The 24,242-nt window shown below is 42.9% G+C and overlaps 1 protein-coding gene across 2 annotated transcripts in view; it reads left to right on the forward strand.

The window, feature by feature from the left end:
* The first annotated feature begins 1,538 nt into the window (after positions 1-1,538).
* Positions 1,539-24,242, forward strand: part of HTR1A (5-hydroxytryptamine receptor 1A) — a 96,614-nt gene continuing 73,910 nt past the window's right edge. For both annotated transcript variants that reach the window (XM_067464586.1, XM_060761545.2), the window contains exon 1: positions 1,539-4,708. In XM_067464586.1, coding sequence (XP_067320687.1) covers positions 2,994-4,235 — 1,242 coding nt within the window. In that variant the 5' untranslated portion in view covers positions 1,539-2,993 and the 3' untranslated portion in view covers positions 4,236-4,708. The remainder of the gene's footprint in view (positions 4,709-24,242) is intronic.

Below are 24,242 nucleotides of genomic sequence, written 5' to 3' on the forward strand. Positions count from 1 at the left end.
CTAGTAGATTCCCCTGGCTGCCAAAGCTTGTTAAAAAAGTACAAACATGAGAAGAGAAAGGTAGTGAAGGTTTTCACAAGTGCATGACTGAAGTGTGCACTCTTATTTATTTATTTAAAACATTTTTATTCTGCCTTTCTCACCCAGAAGGGGACTCATGGTGGAGCACAGCATATACATATATGGCAAACGTTCAATAAAATTTACCATAAATATACGAAAGCACTAAAATCGGTAATATCTAATTTAAAATCAATTATTTAAAACCATCTCAAAAACAACCATATCAGCTCCAATCAGTGGAGTGGGTTTCCTAGGATTGCCCTGTCCCAAAGGCTTGGTCCTACAGCCAAGTTTTTACCATCTTTCCGAAGGACAGAAGGGAGGGGGCTGATCTAATCTCACCAGGGAGGGAGTTCCATAGCTGGGGGGCAATCACTGAGAAGGCCCCCCTCTCTCTTGTCTCTGCCAATCGTGCTTGTGACAGTGGTGGAACTGAGAACAAAGCCTCCTCAGAAGATCTTAGTCTCCACAGTGGTTCATAGAGGGAAATGTGTTTGGACAGGCAAACATCCTCCTCTCTATACCATTCCTATTCCACACAACCAACACCACTCCTCTTCTGCTCTGCCTTTAATGAGGCCAGTGCTGTGAAAGTCCATATGGAACTTAAAGGAACCTTTCCAGCAGGCATGTTGAACACAGCTAGCAAGGAGGTTTCAAAGAATTGGAACATTTGTCGTGGGAACAATAGCCTGTCGTCATTCTTTCACACTCCAAATGCCTGCAAGTGTAGGTCAGAGAAACCTGGCAGAGGGGTGTGTAATAATAGAATGAGAGTCTCCACCCGCAGGTGTGTGAGCTGCCTGCCTTGAAACTCTGGCAGCGCCAAGCCGCGTACCTGCAGGTGGCGACAAATGCCCTTGAAGCTCCGCGCTGTCCATGGTGCTGAAGCCTAGCCCTGTCCCATAGAGCAGCTGTGGCGCTGTCCATGGTGCTGAAACCCAGCGCTGCCCGCGGCACTGCAGCGGCGCTATCCACGGTGCTGAAGCGGCTCTAGGGCTTGGAAGTCAAGCTAGTTCAGAGCATCACAACGCCGATGGGAAAAGAGGGGCAAAGCGAGGGACGCGAAGGAACAGAACCTCCTGGGCTCCCTGCTTGGCCAGCCAGGGTCAAGGAAGGCTGGAAGGGATCCCTTTTCCAAGTTCCCTGCAGCCTCAGATTGGCAGAGTGACTCCACACACACACATTTTCCCCGCACTGCTGGAAGGTCCATTGAAACAGGCGACGGAGAAACATCGAGTCCTTGTCCTCCCTCTCCCCTCCGGAGGCAGGTACATGGGTCCTCGGTGCCTCCCTCCCGCTAAGGTTTAGCTTCCCCCGTTTCCTCCAATGTTGTAAGCTATAGCCAATACATTCATCTTACCAAGCAGGGCAGGCGCGAAGCTTTGCCAAGCAGTGCCCTAGTGTGCAGCAAAGTGGTCGCGGGGAGATCTCTCCTCCCTCCAAATCACCCTCAAATTAACTTTTGCTGCGATCTCTCCTCGTTGGCATAGCAGGACAAGCAGGAAACGAAGAACGCGAGCCAACTTGGTCTCTGTGTACGGCGCTAGGACTGGGAGCTGGGGGAGGGGAGGAGAGCTGACGTATTGGGGGTTCCGTGTCCTTCATCGTCAGGACTCAGCTGTGCGTGTATGTCGAGGGGAGAGCGAGGAGTGACGGGTGCGGCGTTTCTCTTGAATCGGGAGCAGCGCTCCGGATCTCATTGAAGAAAAGGAGGCATTCCCGCCGGCGATCCCCCCCCCCCTCCCCGCTCCCCAGAGAGAAAACACCGCTCAGGTGTGTATCTTGTGGGAAGAAGAAAAGTGAAAGAGAGAGAGAGAGAGAGAGAGAAGGGCAAGTTAGGACAAAAGAGAAGGAGTGAAAGCGGGGGGAACACCCGAAATGTAAGGCAGGAGAAAGGGGCGCTATTTAAAAAAGAACAGGGAAGTGAGACCCCTTCCACATATCTGAATAAAACTCCACATTATCTGCTTTGAATTGGAATATATGGCAGTGTGGACTCAGATAACCCAGTTCAAAGCAGATATTGTGCCTTGATATTCTGGGATAAAGGGCTGTGTGGACGGTCCCTGAGAAAGAGGCAAAAGGAGAAGAGGAGGAAAGGGACGGAGGAGGGAAGGCGCAAAGAGAGGCGCAAAGAAGCCCAGCGGAGGAGTGGCGGGGAAGAAAGAGGAAATCAGAGCAAAGGAAAAGAGCAGCGGCGGTGGCATTGGGGGGAGCGGGTGGGGGGACGGCAGAGGGAGCGACAGAGTGATACAAAAGGGGAGAGGTGGGAGGGGGAAAAGGAGGGAGAGAGGGGAAGACGGCGCGTGCCGGAGGAGACGGGAGCAGAAGCCAGGAGGAAGAGGAAGAGGAGGAGGAGGAGGAGGGCAGCGGGAGGGAGGGAGGGAGCAGGGAAGGAGAGGAAAGAAGAGAGGAGAGAGAAAGAGGGATCAAAGGAATGAGCACTGACGGCCGAGGAAGTGAGGAAAGAAGGCGAGGCAGAGGCGCTGGAGAAACCCCAGCAAAGTGAGGAGAGAGGGACGAGGAAGGGCAGAGGAGGGGCAGGACGGAGCCAGGGGCAGTTGGAGAGGGCGGAAGAGAGGAGAGAGAGAGGCGAAGAGAGGACAGCAAGTGGGTGACGGAGGAAGAGGAAGGGGAAGAGGGGCGCGGAGGGCACCTCAGGACTCGCGGAGAAGTGGCGGGCGAGAGGGCAAGCCGTCCAGGGAGAGGAGATGCCCAGCCTGGGAGGAGATGCCACCGGCTCCTTGGGACCGGGACTGGTCCGAAGGAGAGACCGAGAAGAGCACCGCTGAGGGCCTCTCTGCTTCGTCCTTATCCTGCCCCTGCCTCCTTTGCCGTCGGGGGCCATGAAGACCCCTAGGAAGCGCTGCCCCTCGCCGCCGGAGTGAAGCCCTTCCCGCCTTCCCACCTCGGGCTCTCCCTCGGCTATGGAGCCTCCCAACATCACGGCCAACGGCAGCCAGGCGGGCAACTGGACGGCGGCGGCCCCACCGACGGCCAGCCTGGGCTACCAGCTGGGCACTTCTCTGGCGCTGGGGGCGCTGATCCTGTTCGCGGTGCTGGGCAACGCCTGCGTGGTGGCCGCCATCGCCCTGGAGCGCTCCCTGCAGACGGTGGCCAACTACCTGATCGGCTCGCTGGCCGTGACGGACCTGACGGTGTCGGTGCTGGTGCTGCCCATGGCCGCGCTGTACCAGGTGCTGGGCAAGTGGACGCTGGGCCAGGTGACCTGCGACATCTTCATCTCGCTGGACGTGCTGTGCTGCACCTCGTCCATCCTGCACCTCTGCGCCATCGCCCTGGACCGCTACTGGGCCATCACCGACCCCATCGACTACGTCAACAAGCGCACGCCGCGCCGGGCCGCGCTCCTGATCAGCCTGACCTGGCTGGTGGGCTTCCTGGTCTCCATCCCGCCCATGCTGGGCTGGCGGACGCCGCAGGACCGCTCCGACCCGGACGCCTGCACCATCAGCAAGGACCCCGGCTACACCATCTACTCCACCTTCGGCGCCTTCTACATCCCGCTGCTCCTCATGCTGGTCCTCTACGGGCGCATCTTCAAGGCGGCGCGCTTCCGCATCCGCAAGAGCGTCAAGAAGGCCGACAAGAGGAAGAAGGAGGCCGCCCCGGTGGCCGACACCTGCCTCTCCCTCTCGCCCAAGCGGGACAACAGCGGCAGCAGCAGCAACGGGGGGCCCAACAGGGCTCAGGAGCCGCCCGCCGTCGGGGGACTGGGCAGCGTGGCCTGCGTCAACGGCAGCCCGGCTTCCCTGGAGGCGAACCCCCCGCCCCGCTCGGGGAAGGGTCTCCTGCCCTTGCCGGACCCGCAGCCCCCGCCCCAGCCCACTCCGGCCTCGGAGCGCAAGAACCAGGAGCCGCGCACGGCGGAGGCCAAGCGCAAGGTGGCCCTGGCCCGCGAGCGCAAGACCGTCAAGACGCTGGGCATCATCATGGGCACCTTCATCCTCTGCTGGCTGCCCTTCTTCATCGTGGCCTTGGTGCTGCCCCTCTGCACGGAGTGCTACATGCCGGACTGGCTGGGCGCCGTCATCAACTGGCTGGGCTACTCCAACTCCCTCCTCAACCCCGTCATCTACGCCTACTTCAACAAAGATTTCCAAAGTGCTTTTAAGAAGATCGTCAAGTGCAAGTTTTGCAGGCAGTGACACCGGGCGGGAGAGAAGGAGATGGAGGAGAAGAAAGAGGAGGTGGAAGAGGTGGAGCGGGAGAAGGGACACTCACTCACTCACTCACACTGCCCCTTGTAGGGGAGGCCAGGGCAGGGCGGAGGAAGGGGGGCGAGGAGGAGAGAAGGCCTAGGAAGGAGGGAGGAAGGGAAGGGGTTTCTGACTCCGTCGCCTCCCAGCAACTCCTTCATCGCGAACCTTGCTCCGCATCTCTTGCTCTTATCACCGAGGTGGCTTTGCGGGCTTTCCTTTCCCACTCAGACTCATGGGACCTGCACTTCGCCTGCTCCATTGCTTTAAGAGTGGACCATTTTTCCCTTTTAGGGAATCCCGCAAGACTCCTTTGACACCATAGTCCTTCTTCCTCCGCCTCTCTCTTTCCCTCGCCTTCTCCTTGCTCCCTCTTTGCGAACTACAACTCCTCTTCCGCACAAAGCAAGCCGCCCGGGAAGGTAGGACGTCCTTTGGAAGCCTGACTGTCCTGTTTCTTGTCGTTCGTGCTGTGCTGTTGTGGTCGCTCCGGGACCTCCATTCCTTCTCAGAGTTGCTTCCTTACTTCCTCATCCCCGGGGTCTCTGAGTCTGGAGGCCAGGGGCTGAGTTAGGATTTGCCCCCCTTGTCAAAGGCGGGGAGAGTGTGGGATCTGGGGTTTGCAGACCTGGAAGTCACCAACAGGGTATCTGCACGTCACTGACCACAACAAAACCCATCCTATGCATTGTAAAGCAAAATACAGAGAGAAAGAGAGAGAAAGAAACCTCATCTTGTCTTGTTTTGATTTTAAGTTTCTTGCTTATGGATGTTGGAGTAAGAAGTACGAACTCTGAAAGGGAGCTGAGGAACTGAATCAGATCAGAGAAGAAGTTACATTTTGGGGAGGTGAAATGGGTGGCTACCAGCTTCCACAACTACTTTCTCACACTAGAGAATGGATCCACTTTAAATTCGGTTTTTGCCTCCTACAGAATTCTGGGGTTTGTAGTTTAGGGAGGCTGTTAAAAGCTCCTCCCTAAACTACAAACCCCAGAATTTTGCAGGAGACAGAAACCGGATTTAAAGTGGATTCAGAGTCTGGTTTCTCTTCACAAGTGTGTTTTAGATTGTATCTACACCAGGCATGGGCCAACTTAGACCCTTCAGGTGTTTTGGACTTCAACTCCCACAATTCCTAACAGCCTCAGGCCCTTTCCTTTTCCCCCTCAGCCGCTTAAGCGGCTGAGGGGGAAAAGGAAGGGGCCTGAGGCTGTTAGGAATTGTGGGAGTTGAAGTCCAAAACACCTGAAGGGTCTAAGTTGGCCCATGCCTGATCCACACTATAGAATCAATGCAGTTTGACTCCACTTTAACTTATTGTGATGGAACCCTAGAAGCTGTAGTTTTACAAGGACTTCAACCTTCGCTGCTCTAGAGTTTTGGTGCCTCAACAAATTACAAATTCTGTGATTCCATAGCAATGAGCCATGGTGGTCAAAGTGGTGTCAAACTGCATTAATTCTACAGCATAGACACACCTGTCGCAAGCAAACACTTGTAGAGATCCCATCTGAATTCAAGAATCCCACCTTGGGAAGTCAGGGATGGGGAATGAAATTCTGGCCCTTCACATATGGCAACAGGGAGTTGTTAGAAAAATACATGGCCCAACCTGTCCTCCTAGTGGCATGATTAGGCCCCTTCTATACTGCCATATAAAATCCAGATTATCTGCTTTCAACTGGATTATATGGCAGTGTACACTCATATAATCTAGTTCAAAGCAGATATTTATTTATTTATACCTCGCCTTTCTCTACCCTGAAGGGGACTCAAGGCAGCTTACATATAGGCAATTATCTGATGCCTTAAAATACATACATTTCTAGTAACATTAAAATTAAATTTAAATTAATCTATATTAAGCATTTAAATGGTTTAAAAACGTTACATTCAATATAATGTGGATTTTCTGCCTTGGTATTCTGGATTATATGGCTGTATGGAAGGGCCTTGGGACGGTCTGTTTCAAGTCCTTCAAATCTAGTTTGAATCCACTGGGTGACTTTAGAGAAGGGCCCTTCCACACAGCCCTATATCCCAGAATATCAAGGCAGAAAATCCCACAATATCTGCTTTGAAATGGGTTATCAAAGTCACATTCAGATAATGTGTGATTTTCTGACTTGAGGTTCTGGGATATAGGGCTGTGTGGAAGGGCCTGAAGACACACTCTCTCTGCTTTTGTGAGAGCATGGTAACAAATCCCTAGGGTAGTATTGCTTTAGGTCTGACTGGACTTGAGGGCACATAACCCTCAAGTAGCATTTAGGGCCCTTCCACACAGCCATATAACCCAGAATAACAAGGCAGAACATCCCACAATATCTGTTTTGAACTGGGGGCCCTTCCATACATCCCTGTATCCCAGAATATCAAGGCAGAAAATCCCACATAATCTGAGTGTAGACTCAGATAACCCAGTTCAAAGCAGATATTGTGGGATTTTCTGCCTTGATATCCTGGGATAATGGGCTGTGTGGAACGGCCTTGAGATCACACTGCCATATATTCCAGTTCAAAGCAGATAATGTGGGATTTTATTCAGCTGTGTGGAAGGGGCCTCAAATGGATTAGCTTCAGACCAGACATTGGATGAGATTAGGCTTTGCATAGAAAAGGGGGAAACATGCTGTCCTTTTCAAATGAGGCCTTAGATGTACCCATGATCAATTTTAGGAGTGAGAGAAGTAAACTTCCAGACCATTTTGAGGATGATGTATAGGAAATTAATAGAGCTGGATAAATTTACTTAATGCTGACCCTGATCATACTCTGGTTTCTCTTCAGATCGTATAAATCTTTCACCTTTTATGATCATTTTATGATCAAAAGAGAACCTCTATTGCAAATTGCTCAGTTACTTTAGGCACAAGGATGCTACTGATGGATTATGTTCAGATATGTCTTTGAGAAGTTGAAGGAAACAGTATCTGTACTGCTGAAATTTCCCATAACCACTGGAAGGGTAAACACAGATCAGGCAAATTTATCAATTGTGCATTGTTAGGAAATTCAAATAGCTGGGCTAGCTAGAGCTGTCCGCTTCAGAGTTTCTGTTTGATTGACACATCCATCTTTTGAGACATTGTGTAAAGCAAAATGTATCCACCTGCACTTACCCCTGGAGGTTGCAAAGTTTACGTATTTGTCTCTGGATGCATAGCTCTCAAACTACTCAGACGCCAATGTGTTATCTCAAGAGTAAGCCACACTGGAGGGGATGCATTGACTTCAGAAAAGTTTAAGTAGGGACAACTGTGTTTAAAGTGGGAGGGGAAAGGTTAAAATATCCTTTGATACAGAAATAGAAGGATCAAGCACATGTCCTGTGAATCAAATCAGCTGTGTGGTACAATGCAATTTGAAAATATTTAAATATTCTGGCACAAAAATGTGATGCAAACTAAGTCCACATCTATGTGTATCTGTCTATTTTGTTTTTTAAGGTCTTCATATAGTTGTCTATGTCAATTACACCTTGTTGAAAGTATAATGAAGCTAATGAATGCACATCTATTGCCACATAAGTTATAACAATCACCAAAGGGGTCTACTGAAATGGAGCGGCTTATGTGGCTTGTGGGTTGCGGTCAGCTATATTGTTGTTTTTCTTTCCAGGAGAGCATTTTACAGTATACCTAAAGTAAATTGGTTGTTGTCCCTACCTCACCTATTAAAGATCCCATTAGCATAGACTTCTCCAGCCTAGTGCCCACCAGATGTGTTTGACCATGACTCCTATTATCTCTAGTCAATGTGGCCATGGTAGGATACTTCTAGAGGAGGCTTTTATTGAACAACCATCTTGCCTCATTTGGACAACTGTCCCATTCATATATCTGTATGTTCAAGAGACCACCTTCCCACGTGTGATCCTTTTATATGTCCTCACTGTTTCTTTAATTTCCTCTGCCAAACACACCTTTCTTAGGACCTGCTGAACAGTGAGAATCCATTAAGTAGAAAAAGGAGGAATAGCTTAAAAGTGTCTTTTAAGACTGGTAGTGTTAAGAGATGTCCCATTTACAAGTACCCGTAGTGGAAAATAATACTGGGTAATTGGTCCTCAAGATGTTTTTTGACTGTGTCTCCTGTCTTTCACCTTTGTCTACATTATCTATGGTTAAAGGGAGCTGTAGGCCAAGAACAACAGGAGAAATACAGTTGCTCATACCTAGTGTAAAAATATTGAGACATCTCCACTACCCTCTAATAATGATTTTGGCACAATTCCTTTGGCTTGAACTACAGCATTAGTTTGAATAATTTCAACTCCCTAGTAAAGGAATATTATATGAATATGCAAGGGACAGCTTTATTGGTTCCCTGTACCATTGATGTGAATGGGTTACTCATTGATCTTAATGGGATTTGCACCAAAAGATGGAAGTGTTCTGAAAACACAAGCCCCAATTATTTCAAAAGAGTCTGTATGAAAGAGTTTCAGATGATTTTTACTCCATGCAGCTGTTAATCTAATTCTTAAAAGATATATATTTTTAGAAGTATGATTTAAAACTATGAGCCACCAGTTCAGAGTGCCTTCTGCTCCACTCCACGTTTTCAGGAATCTTTGAAGTTACGTCCTTAAAACAATAGAGATGTGAATTATGCCAAGCACATGCACATGGAAGTTCATATAATCTATATCGACTGCTAGCATTTGGAATGCTTCTTATGGAGACATAATAAATGTGACAAAAGAGTTATTTAGCAATATATTTTGAAAGAAAGTTTCCATAAACTAGACACTAAACAAATGCAGAAAAACGAATCACAGAGTTGAGCTCAAAAATACATTCATGTATCCATTTGTAATATTTTTAACATATATCCTTGTGAAGAAATGTCTGGTTGCTGGGGTATCGCACAACACTGGTGACTTATTTCCAGGAAGGAATCCAGATATTTTTAAAATTAAAAATTATTGATGGGTATTTTTTTTATTTTCTCCTTCCCTGCTAACAGTTGCATCTGCTCAGGCTTTGTTTACGGTACATTACCATAATGGGCAATGTTTCTGATACTAGTACAGTAGGCCTTCTATATCTACAGGTTCTGCATGCATGGATTTTACCATCCAAGACTTGACAATATTTTTAAAAAATCAGAGAACAAATCTTGATTTTGCCATTTTATTTAAGGGATACCATTTTACTTTTGTATATAATGGGACTTGGGAACTCACAAACTTTGGTATCTATTTACAGTGAGTTCTTGTACCAAAACTCATCTGATATCAAGGACCTTCTGCACTGTGGAATCTGGTGATTTGTAGTTTAGGGAGGAGCATTTAGAATTCTCAGTCAGAGAGCACTAGTGCTTCTTTAAACTACAAAGCCCATTATTCCTTAGTATGCGGCCATAGCAGTTAAAGTGGAGCCATAGAACTATAACTTTGTAGTATTAAAGTCAACATTCCAGAGAATATTATTTAAATTTCTTCCAAAAGGACTTCTAAAGAAATAAATTAAACAGATTACAAGTTTTGATAAAAATGCATAGGAACTTAATTCAAAGTTAAGGCGGTCTCTGTATTTAAGCACTTTTTAACAAAATTAAATTAATTAGCCTAAAAACAACACTACCAAGAAGAGCAAAATCATATAAATCAATGGGACCTAGCTAAGTCAATACATATATAAGTGCCATTGGGGTGAGAGATATTTGTGTTGATACTAACAATTAGATTTGTCTTATTCAAATGGTATAGCTTAGGTCCCTTCTACACTGCCATAAACAATTCAGATTGTCTGCTTTGAACTGGATTATATGACAGCGTAAGGTAAAAGTAAAGCTTTCACCTGACATTAACTCTAGTTGTGTCTGACTCTGGGTGGTGGTGCTTATCTCCATTTCTAAACCTAATAGCTGGTGTTGTCCATAGACATGTGGCCAGCATGACTGCATGGAGTGCTGTTTCCTTCCCCTCAGAAGCAGAACATATTGATCTACTCACACTTGCATGTTGTGGAACTGCTAGGTTGGCAGAAACTGGACTAACAGCAGGAGCTCACCCTGGATTCGAACCACCAACCTTTCAGTCAGCATGTTCAACAGCTCAGTGGTTTAACCTACTGCACCACCAGGGAGTTAAAGTGTGCCACCAGGGAATTAAACCAGGGGAGTCTATGACAGTGTAGACTCATATAATTCAGTTCAAAGCAAATAATGTTGATAATCTGCTTGGATAATTTGGATTATATGGCAGTGTAGAAGGAACCTGATCTATCTAAAATTGCCTGATCTCGGTTTTTATTTCCTCAGTAGGAACAATCACAGAGTGGAGTTCTTAGAATATTCATCTTAATGGAAGGCCACAGAACAGAAGAAAACAATATTTGTTCCTCCAATTCTTGTTCCCAAATTGGGGTGGGGGGAGGCATAGAGAAGGAGGCATGGGGTTTGGAGGTGGAGAAAGGATGCAATGAAAATTGCATCTTTACCTTCACCAGCAAAAGATTCTCTATTTACCAAGGCTCTTTAGGAGGCTGGATCCAGCTCAATATATTTGGAATGGAGCTGTTTACAAAGAAGAGGTATCTCTCTATGTAAGAGTTCAATAGCTAAATGTTGCTGTTTGGAGTGAAGGGAACATAGCCATGGGACTAATAGTTTTTTTTAAAAAAACCCCAATTTCCTATGACTTCAAAGTTCCACCTTTTTGTTCCGATGTGGCTGTCTCCAAAGGTTTTCAAAAATCTAAATAAATAAATAAATACAAAGGCCAAATAAACTAAAAATTAAATGAATTATTATTTCTTTAATTTACACTCCATATTTCCATTGAAAATATTGCTATGTATGACTGCCTTTCAAGGAATACATTGGAGATGAATATAGTTTGAAATCCAGGCTGCACTTAACCATTATTAGGGTTGTTGCTAAGTCCCATTGAATTCAGCGGGGTTTGCTTTTAAAGGGTTATGCTTTGGATAGCATTGAACTATGTTTCATTTTGTTTTCATCCCATAAGTCCTTCCCCTAATATTTCCCCAAAACTGCATGTGGTGTAGTTAGTTACTCATTTACCACAAACTGTTTTGATTGCAATTATGAAATACATAAATCAGTCAGTGTCAGATGTAGCTTGAACAAAATTAATTTGAGCCCTGTGAAAAGCCATCACATTGTATGTTACTTCAGTTTTCAGACCCAAGCATGATGGCTTGGAAGAATGCTTTATTGCAATCCCATAGACTTACATCCAATATATGATCTTACATTTATATAGAAATCCTTCAAAATCCTAGGAAACTGGATCAGTGCTCTCACCCCCTCAGTGAATCTGCCCTCTTGCTGTCTCTTGCTGTCATTCCTCCACTTTTTCTAAGCACTGTGATGAATTGTTTGCTTGATAGACACAGAAAGCCAGTGAGCAAGCAGGCAGTTGTGCAATGTTCCTTGTCACTATTATTTCTGGCCAGAGGTGGAAATAATTGAACCAACTGAGTTAAATAGTGAAGAGGAAGCTTAAGGCAAGAGGTCTTGTATGTGAACTTTCTGGGATGTAGACTCGTGGTAGATACCTGCCTAAGCAAACTGTTGATGTCATCTCTGAATAAAGATATATGGATGGTGGAATGAATTTTCTACATAGTAAAATAGATATTGACCAAAATCTTATCATTAATGCAGGTTAGAGTAGACCAATTAAATCAATTAAATATTCCCACCACTTAATTGTTTATTTAATGGATCTACTCAAGTGGGGACTAACCAAAATTTCTACAAGAGGAACAACATTGTGTCTCTCCTCTCATCCATCTATTGATCACTGTTTAGTTGCTGTACTCTCTATGACCTGGTGGGTAGCAATTGTGAAGATAGAGGAAGCATACGGTGATGTCACCACAGTGAGACATACGCCGATGACATCGTCCATTGAGAACCAATTAGGTCTTTTGAAGGACTCACTGGAAGTTGCTTTTGCCTTGCATCTGGCTATGAAGACAGCTGCTTCTCCAATAGCTACTGGTTAGGTATGGGCAGGGATGCAGCCACTAAATGGTGAGTCTAATACAGTGGTTCTCAGCCTGTGGGTCCCCAGATCTTTTGGCCTTCAATTCCCAGAAATCTGAACACCTGGGGATCCATAGGTTGAGAACCACTGGGAGAGCGTTGGCTATTGTAAAGGGAGGAACAAAATACCAATTTCTGCAATGACCAAAACAAGATGTGTAAATGGGAAACATTGGACTTATACATATAAATGTCACTAACAGGATGATGGTCAGTATGTGTTAGGGTTCACCTCCAGGCTTTTGCTCATGGGAGTAATTTCTGTCTTGAATGAATCAAGTAAGGAAAGTGGATGAAAGGGATTAAGTGGAGAGCTGCAGCTGGTCCAGACCCTCAGGGTGCACCTAGATTGCTATGTCACCTTAAATCCACCACCATTAGTAAGAAAAAGAAGCCTGTGGGCTATAGAGGGGATCCATGCCACAGAAAATAGAGGTGTGGAGCACATGGAAGCCCAACACTTCACTTGGCCAATCTCTGTAACAGATGATGTTTGAGGTACTTCCAGGATCATAATTTGCAGGGAGGTGTCAGAAATGTCAATTTTTTTCAGAGCACCCCCTTGTTCAGGGTATGGATTGTGACCTAACTTCCCCAGACCAGATTTGACAGGGATGCTAATTTTTGCACTATTAAATAGTCTAACTCTTTGGGAAGGTCATCCAATGATCTTATATCTGAGCCAAAGAGAAAAGTGGATGATGTTGCACACAGTTTGTATTACTTGATGATATGAAGGGGATGCTTATGACTTCCATGACTTATGTGAATGTATATGCCCATTCATAAACTGAAGCTACTTATTATGTTCAATGACATCGATAATTTTAATATGTCCTACATACAATCTAATTTTCTGATCAAAATGAATGGCATTTTCTCAATTAAAATGATCTTTGATCTCACTTCCTGTTTTTTTCTTTCATCTGCATGTCCTGGAATTTCTGGGTCTGTGAAAATGAAGCTGTACTGTTTTCCACTTGCAAATGGTGGACTAACAGAATGGACGTGGGTTGGCAGTGTAGTAGCCATATTACCTGACCAGATATGACTTCTATAAAAGTTTATAATTTTGTTTGCCACAATATATAAATCATTTCTCAAAAGACTTCAGAAATTAATTCATGGCATCTGGGTAATTTGTTAGTGTTATTTGTTGCAACAGGAATTCTGGTAAATTCATTATAATGGGTTAGAACTTGATCTATTTCACTGAAATGAAGGATTATCATTGAGTTATTTATTTATAAGTTTTATATACTGGTCTTCTCACCTCCAAGGAGGGACTCAGGCTGGTTCACAACATGTGTTCATATACAATATGTTAATCAGAGTTAATCAGAATGGCCATTGTTTCACTTCTTGCTGACAATAAAATACCCACGGAAGACCACAGTTCTTAAAGATGTTCAAGAAATACATGAAATCAATGAGTCAATCAGTTTAGATAAACTACTTTATAAGAAGCTGGAAGCAACCAAGGAATCGTGCAGTGCTCTTAAGTTTTTTTAATGTTATTTTTTAACTTTTACACATCTTAACGCTGCATCTCTCTTTGACTTATCATTCAGTTTAGGAAGACAGATAAAAAGCTTTATAAATTGTTTTAAAAATTGATCACCCTTTCTGTCCCCCCCCCCCCCCATAAAAATAATTTTTGCAAATATTTTATGAGTGGCCTCCCTTGGCTAGGAAATGAAAAGACTTTAAAGCAACAGAAAAGACTACGCTTGTTGTGTTTGGTTATTAACACTTTGGTTCTTAGGAGTATAAGGATGACACTCCTCTTATGCCTTCAGGGAAGAAAGAAATATAATCGCTCTTCTATTTTATTTTTACAGATTTTTTTGTTAAGAATTTTCAAGATACAATAAAATTTACATTTATTTAGAAAAAGAAAAAAGAGAAGAGTAGGCTATAAAAAGAAATGCTGAAAAAAAGAATAGTGGTTTCTAGGCTTGTGTGCGAAATTTGTTCCTACTGTTTCTACAATTTCTTTTGTGTCTTCCATTTCTTGGGAAGCATGAAACGGGACCCCCCCCCCCCATGAAAATCTGCTCAAAAGCCTACTTTTGTGTGCATTTGAAATTGCCTTCTTGCTTTGGAAAGAGAGTACGTGTGTGGCAGGCAGGCAGGCAGGCAGGCCTGGAGCTTGGCTGCAGGCATGCTCTGGGCCTGCCTGCATGTTCCGCCACACACACTCTTGGAGAGTGTGGTGGGGCATGCAAGCAGGCAGGTCCAGAGTGCACCTGCAGCTGAGTGCCTCTTACTCTAGAGTAAGAGGTGCTTGGTTGTATGCATTGGCAGGTACACACCTTTTCCAGGCCTGCCTGCACACCCCAGCACACATGCACACTCTTTCCAAGGAGATTGTGTGTGTGGCGGGGCACGCAGGCAGGCCCAGAAAACGTGTGTCCCTGCCTGAGCACCTCTCTTACTCTAGACGAGAAACTGCAGGTGCCAGGTAAAAAGAATGCACACCGGGAAGGGGAGCCAGTGAGTGGGTAGCTTTCTCTGCCATAACAGTCCAATTTTTGGACTCCAAAATGAAAGAACCGAAAACAACCCTCCCAATTTTGTGATCCTTACAAAAATTGATCAAGGCCCCCAACAAAAGCTGGGACATGAAACGGGACAAGGTTTTCTCAGAATGCACATGCCTAGTGGCTTTTGGCTTTCTTTTTTGCAATGATACACATATCAAAACCCCTCTTTTAAAATTACATCATACACACCTTCTGCTAACCCAGTTGTCAAAACTGTTGTTACTAAGTCATTTTTTTCCTCCCCACAAAAAGTTTGTAAGGGGCTTCTAATATTTATGAAATTTTGGCAATGATTTTTTTTCTAATCAAAGCCAAAAACTTATCACTTTTAGCAAAATCAGTCCATTTCAACAACCAGTCCTCCCTGGTTGGTGTTACTGAATCTAATGGTAGGACCAGGTCATCTGATGACCAACTCAGCACTTTTTCTGATAGCAGCTGAGGCTCCATTCACACAGATGAATAAAATCCCACATTTTCTATTTTGAACTGGAATATATGGAAGGGCCCCGAGAAGCATCAAAAATAACAATAAAAAAAGAAGACGACGACGAAAAAAATGGAATTGTTTCTTTACAATGTGCTTTATCAATACAACTTAGGCTGGATATATCTCTATATCCCTGAATCTGATTCCATCTTATCTGCTTTGAACTGGATTATATGAGCGTACATTACCAGATAATTCAGGATAAAGAGATAATCTGGGATCAGAACCTGGGATATAGGACAGTGTAGATTTAGCCTTAGTGAGAATTGGTTTTATTTTCAATGACTGGAAAACCTTTTTTAAAACACTAATTAGAAGTAAAGCTGTATGAATTTTAATTCTTATCATATCTTGGATTGTTACCTTTAAAAACCATTTTGTCTTGAAACTTGCTATAGGATCTCTAAATCTACACTGTCCTATATCCCAGGTTCTGATCCCAGATTATCTCTTTATCCTGAATTATCTGGTAATGTACGCTCATCTGGTAATGTACGCTGGGGTCTCTTCCACACAGTCATGTAACCCAGGGCCCTTCCGTACAGCCATATAAACCAGAATATCAAGGCAGAAAATCCCACAATATCTGATTGGAACTGGTTTATCTGAGTCCACACTGTCATATTTTTCAGTTCAAGGCATATATTGTGGGATTTTATTCAGCTGTGTGGAAGGGGCCCCAGGGACCTTCCACCCAGCCATATAACCCAGAATATCAAGGCAGAAAATCCCACAATATCTGCTTTGAACTTGGTTATCGGAGTCCACACTGACATATAATCCAGTTCAAAGCAGATAATCTGGATTTTATATGGCAGTGTAGAAGGGGCCTTGGTACATGTTACTGCTGCTATTACAATATTGTTTCCCTCCCTTTGGGGGGAGAAGGGCAGGACAGAAAGGCATGTAATAAATGAATGAATGAATGAATGAATAAATAAATAAATAAAAAAAGCAGCTCAAAATCACAATCCTTTCCATATGTTGTTGAACTGCAATTCTTTAGCCAACATAGTCAATGTAGAGGGATGCTGGGAATTGCAGTTCAATTATATCGGGAGGTCTGCAGGATTCCTACCTCTACTTTAAAATTATGGTTTGTTATTTCATACATTGCTCATTACAGTAATCCTGAATGTTGAGCTGGTGTTTAATTCATGTGGTTGATGCACATGATTGTTCTCTTCTATGCATCTATGTGTCTTCAAATCATTTTGTTGATTCATGGTGATGTCATGAATTTCAGAGGGTTTTCCTAGACAAGGAATACAATGGGCCCTTGATTTATACTCAGGTTTGGTTCCAAGATCAACTGTAGATATAAACATTCACGGATGCTCAAGTCCAATATATACAATCGTGTAGTGAAATTGTTTCCCTGGTTGGTTGAGTGCAGAATCTGTGGATGCAGAGGTTCAGCTGTACCCAAGATGTGATTTGGCATTGCCTCTTTCTGAATTAAAACCTACAGTACCTAGTATTTATTTTCAATCACTCTTCCAAATACAAACCAGACTTAAATCTGACTACCTTAGGATATTCAGGCAGTCTGAGTGACTACTTTATCTAAAAGATAAAAGATAATGCTGTGCCAAGAAAGAAGGGAGTTGTCAAATAATTTCTTTTCAACAACATCACAGCAAGAGACAAGATCTTGTGTTGATGTGAACAGAGCAATATCCTTGTTTCAACTAAAAGATAAACAACCCCTCTTGTATTAGGATTCAGCTATGTATTATTTCCATTTGTGTGTGTCAGAAGCAATGTGAGAAACTGCAAGTTGCTTCTGGTGTGAGAGAATTGGCTGTCTGCAAGGATGTTGCCCAGGGGACACCTGTATGACTTATGTTTTACCATTCTATGGGAGGCTTCTCTCATGTTCTTGCATGAGAAGCTAGAGCTCGACAGACGGGAGCTTACCCGCTCTCTGGATTTGAATCACCAACCTGTTGGTTGACCAGTCCTGCTGGCACAAGGGTTTAACCCATTACACTACCGGGGGCTCCAATGCTTCAATGAGAAATGTTACTCATTAAGAAAATTGGGGGAGAGGATGAAATCCTTTGTTTTAGTTGTTATAATTTGCCTCAGAAGTACACTTGCTCCAGATAACACCATTACCTCCAAATCCATTGATTTTGCATTGATGGATTCAATTATCTATAGCTTGAAATGTGTTTTTAAAAATTCCAAAAAGAACAACAGAAAACCAAACTTTGACTTTGCCATTCATAGGTAAATGTAAAGGTTTTCCCCTGACATTGAGTCCAGTCATGTCCGACTCTGGGGGTTGGCGCTCATCTCCTTTTCTAAGCCAAAGAACCGTCGTTGTCTATAGACACCTCCAAGATCATGTGGCCGGCATGACTGCATGGAGTGCCGTTATCTTCCCGCTGGAGCAGTACCTATTGATCTATTCACATTTGCATGTTTTCAAACTGCTAAGAGACACAATTTTACTGTGTTATTGTATATAATGGGACTTGAGCTTCCATGGATTTTGGTATCCATGGCAGATTTTTAAACCAAACCCATCAGACAACAAGGGTCACTTTACATTACTTCCAAATTGTGATTGCTACATGTTTTCAAGAATTAGAGCCTTCCAAGGGGATTGAAGAGTGTTTGCATAGCCAACAGGTTGTGTTCAAGAACAATTTCACTAGCTCTAGTGAACTACAGATGCCAGTGCCTTCTTGCAAAAACTGACACAGAGCTCATTAAGGAAATTAGCTCTGGTGCTGAGTCAGTTTCTTCTGCTGGAGTTGGCAGCTACTGCTACATTGGCAGCATTGCCTCTAGTATCATTGCTGAAAATCTTTGCATCTGGATACCATTAAGAGCCGACGCTAGTCGACAGCTAGTGCTACCAGATGGAGTATTCCTACAGAGGCAATTTGTCGTCCTGGTAGACTAAGTCAGCAGAATAACACCGCATTGGGCACAATGAACCTATTTGAACCTATTTGAAGAAACAGTCTTGGCTTGATATGGCGGGCAGGGCAGATATGTGATTAAATGAAAAAAGGAGAGGTAAAATAAATGCTGGTTAAAAGGTGCATGAGCTAAGATCAGACATCATCTTGCTGCCTTTGTGCATCCAAAGAAAAAAAGGCTGGTAGTTCTTCTCCAGATAATTAAGGTCAACTGGAAAGTGCCCACATACAGCCCAGAAGCTAATTGATAATAAGGGAGATGGTGCTGTACTAAGTAGCTCCTTGACTAGTGTTACACATGCAGAACATGAGACTTACAGAAGGAAGTACTAGTTACTTTCTTTCACAGTACCCTGGCAAGTATGTAATACAGGGTTAGTCAAAATGCATAGGCCAATAAGCCATTCAATTGAATGGCAGATTGGCCTATGCATTTTGACTAACCCTGTATATTGGAAAATCTGAGGGTTGTGTCTATATTTGTCACCAAAAGGATTCCTATATGTTTTTTTTAAAGGAAAATGTTGGATTGCATCCTTCTAATTACTTACAATGGCATTAGTCTAATGTATGCCATTGCAATTAACTTCTTTGTTTATTGCATAGACTGAAATTCTCTACTGATCTCACCTAGTGACCAAATGGTTTGCAGTTTCTCACGGAAGGATTATCGTGACATCTGATGTGATGTGTGTATTCTCTGTAGACCTTAATCCATGTTGCCAGTAATAAATTGGAATAGCAGAGTCTAAAACAAATGTCTGAGAGAGATCACAACTTGATTATTCTTTGACTAATGTTATTTTGGTCAGCCCCCCGCCCAATGAATATTTCCAATATATCTTCAAAAGGACCTCTGGTATCACGTGACTTTTGAATTTGACATCTTTTCCAGTTCTACCCCTTGCTGTCAGCATCTAAATAACAAGAAAAAGTCCTTGCATCTTAATATTTAATAAACACATTTCAGAATACATTTTGGGGAACTACAGCCCACCTCTTTAGAAGTCTGTGGTCCACAAATATTTCAGTTGAAACAATTGGCTAGTCTTGAAGGTGGCAAAAAACACATCCTTTTAACACTGAACCATTTTCCTCAGAACAAGGACCCAAGATGTCTAACACATTAGAACAAATGTAATACAGTTAGAAAATACAAATTATCGTTAAAATTGAATAAAACAGTCAAGAGCATTAAAATAATTTAAAACATACAATTAAAATAACAAAAGCTGTTTAAACATGCAAGGAGCACACTGCAACTAAAACCCCTACTGCAACCTCTTCAAAGCCGCTTTTAAACTAATCTTGTTACTTTCCTCTGAATGTTCCTGCAAGAAAACAACTGGAGCCTGCATGTTGTTTTAAGAAGGTGGTAGTATTTACCAGTTAGGCCTAAATATCCTAAAGGTACTAGATCCTGTCTGATCTTGAAAGCTAAGCAGTATTAGCCCTTGTTAGTACTGGGATGAGAAAGGAAGGAATTAACAACCATCTTTGAGTATTCCTTGCCTTGGAAAACGCCATGAAATTCATTGTGTCACCATAAGTTCACAGATGACTTGAAATAACCTTTCTCCAAAACTGCGATTCAAATGAAATCACACAAAACAGTTATTAAAATTCAATTAAACTATATACAGAATTAAAACTTTAAAAAACAAATCCATTAAAAAGACAGAAGATGAGTATCAATAATACAGCATAACACTAAAAGCTCTTGTAGTTAATTCCTGAAAGTCTTTTGGAATAAAGAAAGTCTGTATTTGCCAAAGAAGGATAGGAAAAAGGGAACCATAGCCTGACAGCAGTCACTGAGAAAGAAGGTTTTTTCCCATATTTCTACCAGACATCCTTGGGAAAGTATTGAACGCAATCCCACAAATGAAACAAAAAAGTAGTAAAGTCTTAGAATTAACATTACAGTACACAACTGCAAGCCTATGTGTAATTACCCAGGAGAAAGCTGTACCGAACTCAATAGTGCTTAGCTCAGACAACATTCAGTTGTAAAACTGATAAAAGACATTGAACTTTAATGAACGATCCCCGAGGGCTGGAATTCAACCTTTTAGAATTGTGTTGTGCAAACCATTTAACTTATGTTAACAATCTAGCAAAAAAAGTTTCTATTTCAATTGCTAGCCCACCAAAGAGAAGAAAAAAAGAGAAAAGAATGCAGTCTGCTTAATTAACAATATTGTGTTGTTGCGCCAATATACATGTTTTAATTTTTTTTGGTAGACATGGAAACCAGAAGAAAGTAGCTTGTGCTTGAAAATGTATTAGGGTATGACTCTTGTATCTTGGGGGGGGGGGGGGGGGGTATGTTCCTGAACTTACTGTGGAAACAGGAAAACCATGCATGATAGCAAACCCTATTGAAATGAATAACTTCCATTGGAAGCTACCATACAATTGTGCTGGAGGAGTTGTTGTTGTTATTTATTGGTTCAGTTGCTTCTGACCCTTCGTGATCTCATGGACCAGCCCACGCCGGAGCTCCCTGTCGGCCGTCACCACCCCCAGCTCCTTCAGAGCCAAGTCAGTCACTTCAAGGATATCATCCATCCATTTTGCCCTTGGTGGGACCATCTTCCTTTTTCCTTCCATTTTCCCCAGCATCATTCTCTTCTCTAAGCTTTCCTGTCTTCTAATACCCTTCCCTCCAATGAGCAGTCAGGTTTTATTTCCTGAAGTATGGACTGGTTGGATCTTCTTGTGGTCCAAGGCACTCTCAGAATTTTGCTTCAACACCACAGTTCAAAAGCATCTATCTTCCTTTGCTAAGCCTTTCCTGTGATCCAGCTCTCACATCCATGGGTTACTACAGGGAATAACATTGCTTTAACTATGCGGATCTTCGTTGCCAGTGTGATGTTTCTACTCTTCACTATTTTATCGAGATTGGTCATTGCTCTCCTCCCAAGAAGTAAATGTCTTCTGATCTCCTGGCTGCAGTCTGCATCTGCAATAATCTTTGCACCTAGAAATACAGAGTCTGTCACTGCCTTCACATTTTCTCCCTCTATTTGCTAATTATCAATCAGTCCGATTGCAAGAATCTTGGGTTTTTTTAAATGTTTAACTGCAACCCAGCTTTTGCACTTTCTTCTTTCATCTTGGTTAGAATGCTTCTCAGCTCCTCCTCACTTTCAGCCATCAAAGTGGTATTATCTGCATATCTAAGGTTGTTAATATTTCTTCCAGCAATTTTAACTCCAGTCTTGCATTTGTCAACCCCTGCACATTACATGATGTATTCTGCATACAAGTTGAATAGAGTCTTGTTCCATGGTGAATTCTTACTGTTGCTACTTGGTCATACAGATTCCTCAGGAGACAGATAAAGTGACTTGGGATCCCTATACCACCAAGAACTTGCCACAATTTATTATGATCCACACAATCAAAGGCTTTCAAATAGGCTGGAGGACTTAGAAAGTCCTAAAGAAGTATCTCTAGGAAATTGCTAGTTCTTCTAGGGGAAAATGTACCTGGAGGGCATAACAAAGCCTATTTTACCAGATGTGGACTGGTGAAACCTCAAGACCTGTTCTCCATGGGTACTTTACTAATCTTGAGTTCTGAATATGACATTTCTCCATTATTGATAATAATTACGTGTTTCTTTTAAATACTTGTGTGGGTGGATCTTGACAAGACTGCTTGTTGGACTACCATTCCCATAATCTCCCAATGGATTTTTGATGGATGGATCATTGATGGATTTTGGGGATTTTGGTCCAAATGTAACTTTTCCAAGGTAACTAATTGCCAGGATTATAAATCACAGAGCATCAATTCTCACCACTCATTTTCCTTAATAGAGAACAAATTCTGAGAAACTACACTTGTGTGCTATGGCTTTCACAGTAGCTAAGTTTAACTTTGTAATTACATTACAGATTTGGCCTTGTGTAGCAGAAAACAGAATCAATATTTTGAGTCTTGGGTGAGCACAATTGTGTATGATTAGCAGAGGCCATGCGGAACGAAGCTATCTAAAAATGGATATCAAAATACATTTTGCACAGAGGTAATAGGCCCTGCAAATATTTAAGGATGAGAAACTATTTTACTGAATTTATCTCAACCTACTCTGAAAAAAAGAATGTAATCCCCTTTTAAAATAAAAAAAAATTACTGAGGTCAGATCAAGCTTTTCTTCAACATGGAACAAGCGTGGAGACAGATTGCGTATGTTATATTTGGTAATTGCACTGCAAGGTCACAAAGGTTGGTGAGGAATTCATTTTTAGAGAACTCTAGCTTATCATGTTGAGAATGTAAAATCCACCTAGCCATCAAGACTGGGAATCTCAGAAGCCATAGGAAGATGCATGAGAAGGTTGCCAAAGACAAGACTTTACAAAGGGTGGTCAGAGGCAAAAGTGGTCCTGGAAGACTTGGAAGAATAATAGCAGATATTCAGACAGCACATGGAAAAGGGAATCCCATGTCTGTCAAAGGTTTGTGGGTGTGCACATACAAAATAAGTCTTGAATAGCAAATAATTTTCAAAATCTGGGCAGCTGTCAATGCCATCAATGCCTTTCTCATAGCATGAAGAAAATTAATTCAATTATTCATTCTTTCCTGTCCAAATAAAATCAACACAAATTTAGGGCCTTCCTTTCCTTTTCCCCATCATATTATAAAAGAGAGGATCTCCACAGATATGGCCTATCTTGGAAGCTTTGCCTGCTCGAATTGCCCTGAAGAAAAGGGAGCGTTTGCCAGATGTTTTTGGATTGCAATGCCCATCAACCCTATCTATTTGGAAGGGCAAATCTTAGTACATGGAACTTACTGCAAAGATGCTTCTATAATATGATTTTGACAGTATGAACCAGGAGACTACCGGCAGACTACAGGGAAGGGTTAACTTTAACTCTTTTTTTGGTTGTATCCCTGTTCTGTCCCTGTGACAATTAGATTTTGAAAATTTTAGGTTGCTGTGGAAACAAAGATTGGTGATAAAGTTTCAGCACAGGTACTTTCCCCCCATGATAACTCTTATAGCAGTGAATTTCCCTTCCTAAGAGTAGATTTTTTTCTCACTTCCTGTTGTCTACCCTTGTTTGTAACCAGGAGTTGTTTGTAAGTCGGATGTTTGTAACTCAGGAATTGCCTGTAGTTGTTAACATGCAATGCCTGGAGACTGTCCTCAACAGCAGCTCTCCCAACTTTTGCCTATCAGGATAAGGAAGAGGGACAAACAGCAAGGAAAACTTTTGGGAGATAGCACAAAGGCCATATACAGAGTAATTGTGGAGCCATGTCTAAAACTGAGATGTGTTCAGGCCTGAATCATAGCAGTAGATGAATTGTGACCTTTTTAAAAAATTTCTGATATTCCCAGTTTCAAATGTTGATGTACAGTCCAAGGCAGGGATCTGGAACATGTGCCTAGTTGTTGTTGGAGTACAGTTCCAATGATTCACCCCTGCTCTACTAGATACTTGATGTTTGGATAATTCAAGAACATTAGGAGATCCAAGCTGGAGCAGAGCAAGGGCATATCTTGGCCTGCATTTGATTCTACTTTGGTCAACTACATGATATGGGAAATCTATAGACCAGTGTTTCTTAAACTCTGCTCCTTCAGATGTTTTGGACTTTGGTTCCCACAATTCCTAACAGCTGGTAAGGTGGCTGGGATTTCTGGGTGTTGAAGTCCAAAGCACCAGAAGGAGCAGAGTTTGAGAAACACTGTTATACACCATACCAACAGCAGTCTTCAACCCATTGTATTCCACAGCAGAGCTTGGAGGAAAGAAGACCGAGGGGGGGCATCTAAATAAATAAATAAATAATCATAATCATTATCATCATCATCATATAACAACAACAATAATAACAATAACAACTTTATTCTTATACCCTGCCACCATCTTCCCGAAGGGGCTCGCGGAGGCTTAAATGGGACCAAAAGTCCATAAGACAATAAAAA

This window comes from Anolis sagrei, chromosome 2 (genome assembly GCF_037176765.1).
Source record: "Anolis sagrei isolate rAnoSag1 chromosome 2, rAnoSag1.mat, whole genome shotgun sequence".
In the NCBI taxonomy this organism is placed as follows: Eukaryota; Metazoa; Chordata; class Lepidosauria; order Squamata; family Dactyloidae; genus Anolis; species Anolis sagrei.